At 35.2% G+C, this 8,928-nt stretch overlaps 1 protein-coding gene across 1 annotated transcript in view; it reads left to right on the forward strand.

Annotated features, from left to right (window-relative positions):
- Positions 1–432: 432 nt before the first annotated feature.
- Positions 433–8,928, forward strand: part of Smp_176240 (hypothetical protein) — a gene marked incomplete at both ends in the record, with an annotated part of 14,259 nt that continues 5,763 nt past the window's right edge. Inside the window, 2 exons of the mRNA XM_018792976.1 lie at positions 433–687; positions 2,725–2,848. Of these exons, the coding sequence (XP_018647188.1) occupies positions 433–687; positions 2,725–2,848 (379 nt within the window). The remainder of the gene's footprint in view (positions 688–2,724; positions 2,849–8,928) is intronic.

Here is an 8,928-nt window from a genome sequence, read left to right on the forward strand (position 1 = left end):
TACAGTCCTAACACATTGATGGGAAAATCCAAACAAACAATACTAAATGAATTTAAACTTCATTACACACTCCATTACACAAGCAAGTGGCTATCAGGACTCAGTGGCCGAGTAGATAACGCGACAGTGTTTGAAGCGAAAGGTTCTGGATTCAAGTCCTAGACTGAACATCAACTCTGAGATGCAAGTACATCCAACTAATGAGTCCCAAATAAGACGAAACTCGCGTCCTGGATTCCACTGCTAGCCACTATCCATCTTTACTTACCATTTGGCATTCAGCCTTAAAAGTAGAAAAGGACAAGAAAGTTTAAACATTCGATTCTATTCAATAAAAAACTCACCTATATTCTTATATTCGTTTTCAGGTTGTGTATTTCCGTGTTATTTATATTTCATTTCTTTGTTATCCTTACAGACAATCTCAGTAAAATGGATCGATCCAGTGTATTTCGACAAACCTCTTTACTTGTATGTCTTCCAGATCTTATGCAATTACATTGTCCAATACATATGTATATTAGAACATTAGAAGCTGAAATGTATCATAGTATCCGAACTATTCAAGAACCAGAATTTATTAGTCCAAGTTGTTCATTTAAAACAAGTCAAATTGAAAAAAAACGAAAACATGAATTAAATATAAAACAAGTCACTGAATGTAACCATAAATTGAACATCATTAAAGTAGGTTTACATGATGGTTGTTTTATAATTTTGAAGATGGTTTAATTGTCCAAAAAAATTTTCATCATAACTTTGTATGATTATCTTTTGAATAGATCAAGAACTTCTATATCACAAACAATTCAAATAAGAAACGGATTTTTGTGGAGATTTAGTATTTTCATAGTTGAAAGTGTGAGTCAATTGAATCTAGAACATCAGGGAAAACATGGAAGCAATGGACAGCCGTTTCGTCCTATTGTGAGAGTCTAGCTTCAATTGACTCACGCTTTTAACTATGAAAATACTAAATCTTCACAAAAACCTCTTTCTGATAATAATAATAATAATATGCTCACTAGTAACTGACTTCGAGAGGTGAATCCAGGAGTTCTAGTGAGAAGCAGTGACCAGTGGAGTTCAAACCACGTCTGTTGTGAGATATCAACTCGCTGAAGACAATTGGTGAACGGTAATTCAAATAAGAATTAGGAAAGCTTAGTAATGATGGCGTACATATCTAGGAGAGGTCGCTATTAAAAAGAAAATTCTATTACAGTGGTGTGGGTTACTTATATCCACATAAGTCGTATATAACGATCGTCAGACATTGAATATCGATAAGAAAAGAACAGGAACAAAGAGCAATCGGTATGAAACTGCATGAACAATGAAATCAAAGAAGATGGACTGATATTTACAGAAGGAACAGTCAAGATAGAGACAATTGATTGATAGTTTACAAATTAACTGTGTACTGTATGATTGTCAGATTTTAGTGAGATATTCTGTAATTTCCGTGTCGAATACGTCCAACTGTCCCTACCCGTGTTCTTGTTCACTATAATACTATTCATGATGGGTGTCTCTTTAGTGTAATCAAAAACAGCTGTATAACACTGTTAATTTAAGAGAAAAGATAAAGGACTTTGTCATCCTAATTTATAATGAATGTAGATATCTGAGGAAGAAACGGTCTTTCAGAGTAGCATATTCAACAATGAGGAGGTTTTGTCAGCAATATTAAATAATAGTCAATGAAACTTTAGATTTCATGCGAATTCTTGAACTTTATAGTTTTATAATGGACCTCTCTTCTTGAAAAGTAAACATGTAGCTTTTGTCGATAGATTAATGGTATTCAAAGGATTCCAATGTCATGTACTGGCTTTTACTCTAATCAATTCACTTCACTTTATTTATTTCAATTAAACAATGATTACAAAATATCTTATAGACACATCATACTTATTGAAAGAAGGTACTTTGACACTTCAACATCCGTTTTGACAGTGGGCATAAGCTTTTCAGACTAAAAGCAGAGGTTATAAATAGAGCTTAAGAACCATATAGTTTCTACTTCTCCTGAAATGTCGACAGTTGGTTAAACCAACAACATTGACTATGCTTGATTATCAATTAACTTCTACATTGTTACGCTCTAAAATAATCCTTTAGTTATTCTAAGTTTATTCACAATCAAAACGTTACAATTCACTTTGTATTGTTTACTTGAATCCCTCCATTGATATTTAGGACTGTAACTGATTAGACTCCTATTGGCATATGTGCATACTGTGAGCATTGCCTCGATATTGCCTTTATACACAAGTATTATAAGCTTGGATGGATAGTGGCTAGCAGTGGAATCCAGTTTGACGCATGTTTTGTCTTATTTGGGACTCATAAGCTGCCAATAAGAGACTGAACATTTGTAGTCCTGAATAACAATGAGAATATTCAATATCAAGTGAATTTAAACTCCACTCCATTGTACAAACAAGTGGCTATCAGGACTCAGTATCTAAGTGGATAACACAATGTCATTTGTAGCGAATGATAAAGAAATCAAATCCCATAATAAACATCAAATCTTAATTGCATGTACATTCACCTGACGAGTCCCAACTCAAACGAAACCCGCGTACAAACTGGATTCCACTGCTAACCACTATCCATCTTTGCGTAAATATATATTACATATTGTACATTCAGTTTTTAATACAGATCAACTCATCCATCATGTTCAATGATTTTCTACTCTTCAATTTTTTTTAGGTCATTCAACAAATGTGTGAAGGAAGAAAAAATTGTGAACTACAATTATCTCAATTAATACCTAATTTAACTCAATGCTTTGAAGATAATAGTTCTCTACTTGTTAAATATCAATGTTTACCTGGTTAGTAATTATCATGTTATTTGGTGTATTGTTATGTATGGTGCTTGAAACATGTCGAATAGACATCCATATTTAATATTTTATGTTTGGTTTATAGAAGATGTAAGCATAAATAACGTTTTCTTCTTTCAAAACATTTTGGCACAAATACTGAAGCCAAAAGTGTACACAGTATTAGGAGGGATGTGAGATTTATTTTACGAGAAACATATGTTCATTAGACTGGATACAAATATTAGAGAAAACCTATTAAGATAACTGGTTTTGGAAAAGTGTAAATTAATTATCTTATAGATTTCTTAATGAAGATTTTATGACACATAATGTAAGTGTAGTTAAAATAACTATACAAGACATATGGTAATTTTACAGTTGAAATCATGAGTCATTTGAAGCTAGACCACCAGCCGTTTCGTCCTACTGCAGGACTCCTCAACAATGCGCATCCACAATCCCGCCTCACGAGATTCAAACCCAGGATGCCAGCTCATTGGTCCAGTAGTTAAGTGCTTGTACGAGAGACTGATAGGTCCTGGGTTCGAATCTCGCAAGGTGGGATCGTGGATGAGGACTGCTGAGGAGTCCCAGAATAGATCGAAATCACCGTCCAGTTCTTTTAGGTTTTCGATGGTGGTCTAGATTCTATTGCCTCATGATTTCAACAATAAAATTACTGAAATCTCCACAAAAACCCCTTTTGATATGGTGATGTGTTAAAATCAATAAATAATTTATTCAATTAAGTGACGTTAATAACCAACCAACACGTAAAACAAGCAAAGATGGTTGCTGGTTAACAGTGCAATCCAGGACGCGTGTTTCGTTCTGTTTCGGACTTGTAAACTGGATGTACCTGGATCCTGAAGTTGATGTTCACTTCGAGACTCAGACACGGAGTATACATTAACTTTGGGATGCAGATTCATCCAACTGACGAGTACCAAATATGACAAAACGTGCGTTAAACAGGATTCCACTGTTAGCCAATACCCATCTTTGCTTATAATGTTTGTAAATTATAGCAATACTCAGGCGATCCGCGCAAGATGTATATATGGCCAAGAAGAGAGCAAATACAACACTGAAAATTTCGGTATTTACAGCCCTTGCTAAGACTGAAAGATTCAAAGTTTAAGTGTTTCCGTAGAATACCAGAGTGTGACCATAGTCAGTAGTATTTTGTTACTTTGTCACCTACTTAACAAATGACTTTGAATTATCTCTGTCTCTTATGCTGACATCTACGAATTATTCACAAAGTTCCTAGAAAAACTGAGATACAGGTACATCCAGCTGACGAGTCCTAAATAAGACGCAACTCACGTCCTGGATTACACTGCTAGCCATTATCTATCTTTGCTTAAAACTGACTTTTAGTTATAGCTGTAAATGATATGTTGATTCACACAGAAATATTAGTAAATATAAACATTCCACATTTCAATAAAATATTCAACGTTCTTTTTCGTTCACATTTTAGATCTTAACTCAGCTTTATTTGAAGCAATCTGTACAGATACATATATGGAAGTAAAATGTAATACAGAACGTTCTATTAATGCACTTGTTATACTGAATGCAAAATTTGAAAAAGAAATTAAACCATTCGATAGAAGTTCAACTTATGAATGTCCAATTGTTCCAACTGAGATACCAAGTTAGTTGATGTTTTCATTTAGACATAATGTTTTCATTAATTAGGAAACATATAAGGTTGATAGTAAAGTAGTCTCTCATTTAAACTGAAATGATACTATCAGAAGGGGTTTGGTGGAGATTTTAGTATTTTTCATAGTTGAAATCATGAGTCAATTGAAGCTAGACCACCATGGAAAACATGGAAGCATTGAACGGCCTTTCCGTCCTATTGTGGGACTCCTCAGCAGTGCGCACCCACGATACCGCCTCGCGATATTCGAACCCAGGACCTACCAGTCTCGCGCCAGAGCACTTAACCGATGATACTATTTTTCTTTGTAGAAATTATTTACATGAAATTCATAGTGATATTTCTCTATAGATAATATTGATTACTTCTTGTATTTCTATCGTGGTATATCAAAGAATTCAGCAGTTATACAAAGAACACATCCATGATCTTCCACTAAAGGAATTCGAACCCACGGCCTATCGGTCGCGGTCACGAACGCTCAACCTCTAGACCACTGAGACGACATCCAACAGTGTTATTGTCTAATTTCAACCAACCTACGTAATTGAGTAATCGTTCATCATTGTCTTCAGTGAGCTACTGCTTCACAACAGACACAGTTGATCTTCACTGGTCACGGCTTCTCATTAGAACTCTGGGAAATACCTCTTGAAGCCAGTCACTAGTGAGCACATAATGATTAATATCAGAAAAGGGTTCTATGGAGATCGTAGTAACCAGTGGAGTTCAACCGTGTCTGTTATGTGGAAGTAACTTCTTGAAGACAATGATGAACGGTGGCACAATTTTGTTGATTGGTTGATGTTAGACATTAACACCGTTGGTGGTCCAGAGATTAATGATTTGCCAAAAGAAAATACATAAGGCAGTCTATCTACATTTTTTGTGTAACTAGGTACTTTTTCCCACTAGCAGTGATGAGATGAACATCTATTATTTGTGGAAGTAAGAGATTGATAATTTTCTTATTGAACATATAATGTCTCGTTTGAATCGTTTAAATTTCGTGACTACCATCTTTGTGAGTTCCCTAACAAAAATATGAAGATAGTTTATATCGCATTCTGACAATCACTAGACAATCTTATAACACCAGGTAGTTTGGATGGTTTTTTCTAATGTTAGGGGATTCATCAACAGTGTGAACTGATTCCACTTCAGTGATCGACTCCATGACTTTCAAGAATTGTGGGGTGTGTTTGTTGTTAGATCGTTGGGGTAGCATTCAACTTTCTACGTTTGCAACTTAAGTTATTTTACAACACTGTATTCTGATTTTAGTGTTACTCAGTTATAAGTAGTGAAAACCCTGGAGCACACATGCATCAGTTCAACTTCACACACCTCATTAGCTTAGTGAAATTAAATTGTCAACTCAAATCAAAGGGTAGCGTGGGTTGTAGTAGAACTGGTAACAGTATTAATGGTGATAGGAAAGGTTAGACATAGAAGATGAAATTCGAGAAATTGTGAATTACTGGATCAAATAATTCAGAAGACAATCTAGAAAAGTAGGAGGTTAGGGAAGTGAAATAGTGGATTTACGTGTATCATTTCAAACGATTCTGGTCCGCCTAACCCATAATCTCCAGCTATCTGAGTGTCTGTGTTCAATCGTCAGTGCGTTCATAGACTGATGCCACGTTTTTATTTGGGCTTCCTCAGGTTTCTTTCAACCTACTTCTACACTAGCTATCATCGCGCTTTCATGTAGGAGACGAGCATAAGTAACATAGATACTAGCAATCCCTGTAAATAAACGGTTTTACTTTACCAATTGACTTTTCATATACACCTACAACTTTGCGTCGATCCTCAAAACTACAAACTCGATGATCTCAACACACATACAAATAATTATAAGAGTAGTATAGACGTTATTTCAGTAATTAAGAGAAAGTTTCTTAAATGTATGGTCAAAGTGGATAAATGAATTCCTTCCTAGAGATTTTCCCTCAACGTTTTGTACGAATAAATGATTTTATACTGGTCAATGGTGTAAACAGATTGAAATAGGATATATCAATGTGGAAACTACAAATACCTGAATACAGATGATGGAATTTTTCAGGTCATGTACAATTATGAAAGATTAGGTCTATTAGTTCTGTCTGCTCATGACGACGAATATATGCATCCCTATGATTATATGACCACTTCTACATTATGTAAGACCACTTAACCGTTCTTATTTTTGTCTTTCACAAGAAAAAGGGTACATAGATTGTCTTCAAATACTATATTTACACAATGAGAAACAGTAAAATAAAATGAGATCAACCTTTTAGTCAGCTACCTTTTTATATATCCAACCGGTTGAAACGATAAAGTTTCGGTTTGTTTCATTGGTTAGAATTTCCTTGTGAACCACTGAAAATCTCTGTATGCAGTTTCAGCTTAGTTTGTAACGTCTTACCAAGACACCCTAATATCTCACTAGAAGTAAATCACAAGACGTTCAACAGGCTGACCATGTTACACTTGGATCGGTGAAGTCGTAAATATATTTCGTGTTGAGTCTTGACAACCCCACAAATGATAAGTCTTAAGACACAATACAAAATCTATCTATTGAAGCCTGATCTTTTAAAAAATCCTTTCTATAATTTTTTAGTAGTTGAATTTATGAGTCAATGTAAGCTAGACCACCATTGAAAACCTGAAAGCACTCGAAGACCGTTTCGTATTAGTATGGAACTCTTGAACAGTGTACATCCACGATTCTGAACTGAAGGGGCTCGAACTTAAGACCTTCGGTCTCGCACACGAACTCTTAACCTCTAGACCACTGAGCTGATATTCATTGATGTTAATGTCTAACTTGTGGAAATTTTAACACTGTATTTCTATTGAAGGGGAATATCGAAGCCTAAATAAACTTTATATCAACTTCAAATATACTTATAATACTAATATGTTTGCTTTATTGACATTTATTCATTTCATTATCTCATTTCTATCAGTTGGATTATCAGACAATGTATGTTCATCCACAATAGATATTACAGATTATTTGAGCAATTCATGTGATGGACATAGTTCTTGTTCAGTTAATCCAAATACTATTGATTTATCAATGAATAAAATACAGAAATGTGGAAAAATGCATCTTAGTTTAGTTTATGTTTGTGGTAAGTGTTTGATTTTTTGGAATCTAATGTTAATATTACTTACTTATTTACTTAAGCCTGTTACCCCTCGTCGAGGAGCATAGGCCGCTCATCAGCATTCTCCATCCAACTCTGTCCTGAGCCTTCCTTTTCAGTTCTTTCCAGTTGTTATTCATCATCATGTTAATATTAACTACATTTTAATTGTGAAAATCATGAGGTAAATAGACTCAGAGACTGAAATGGAAATAATTTCAGCATCGCTTCGAACAAGCTTGTGTGAACTTCTACCGGGTAGTAATCGAATTCAATCATATAGTATTTATTTATTTGAACACATAAAAATTGGTAAAAAGCGGCACCAAATACATATGCACCACATAAGTCATTTGATTTGTGTATGAGGGAAGTGATTCTGCTCGGGTGCCCGAACCGAAGCAAGTGGTTTACTCAGAGGGCCACACTCGGAGCCTACCACCTAAAGGTCTGATGCACAAGGAAGTAGAGCAATGTCAGTAGATGTAGTCCCATGGTAGCTGGTGACCAGCAGTTGGTTCATACTCCATTGTTCATACAGGATAGTGGAACCCATATACACCATTGGTATGTAATCAGGGTTTTCCGAATCTCCTAGTTGGACTCTATGTGTCTACTAACCCGGTTATGGCACCGGAAATTCGTTTTTCGTTCTCTCAATTTCTTAAACGACATCTTCATCACGAGAATACATTTAGTAAGACTTCCCTTGTAGTGGCTGTATACACGTGTCCATGTGAGAGCATTCGGAGAGGGATGGCGGACTCTAGCCACCCTCTGCCGTACCAGGACATTTGGGGGGCAAATTGATTTCATAACTGTCAAAGAATACATAACGCTTAACAATCAAATCAAATTCACACTAGATGCTTATCCAACTTATAATCAACATCTGAATATGTTTGAATAAATATTTCGTGTAAATTTGACTTGACTGTTGAACGTTATATATTCTTTGACAATTTTGGTATCGATTACTACCCTGTAGAAGTTCAGACAAGTTTGCAGGAAGCAACGTTGAAATTATTTAAATTTCGATTGGTAGGATTATCTCAAATATATTTTATATGTAGAATATCTTCGATAAACCCGGACAGGACAAGATGTGAACTACATGTGGAGAAATTCAAACACTTCACTTCTACCCAAAGTTTGTGCTGACGATGTCATTCAGAAGAACGATGAAAGCTCCATAACCAAACCATCCAGCTCAGAGAACAAAACTCCATCAAACTGATTTCAGTATAACCAATTAGTTATTA

This window comes from Schistosoma mansoni (assembly GCF_000237925.1).
Source record: "Schistosoma mansoni, WGS project CABG00000000 data, supercontig 0207, strain Puerto Rico, whole genome shotgun sequence".
NCBI classification, from domain to species: Eukaryota; Metazoa; Platyhelminthes; class Trematoda; order Strigeidida; family Schistosomatidae; genus Schistosoma; species Schistosoma mansoni.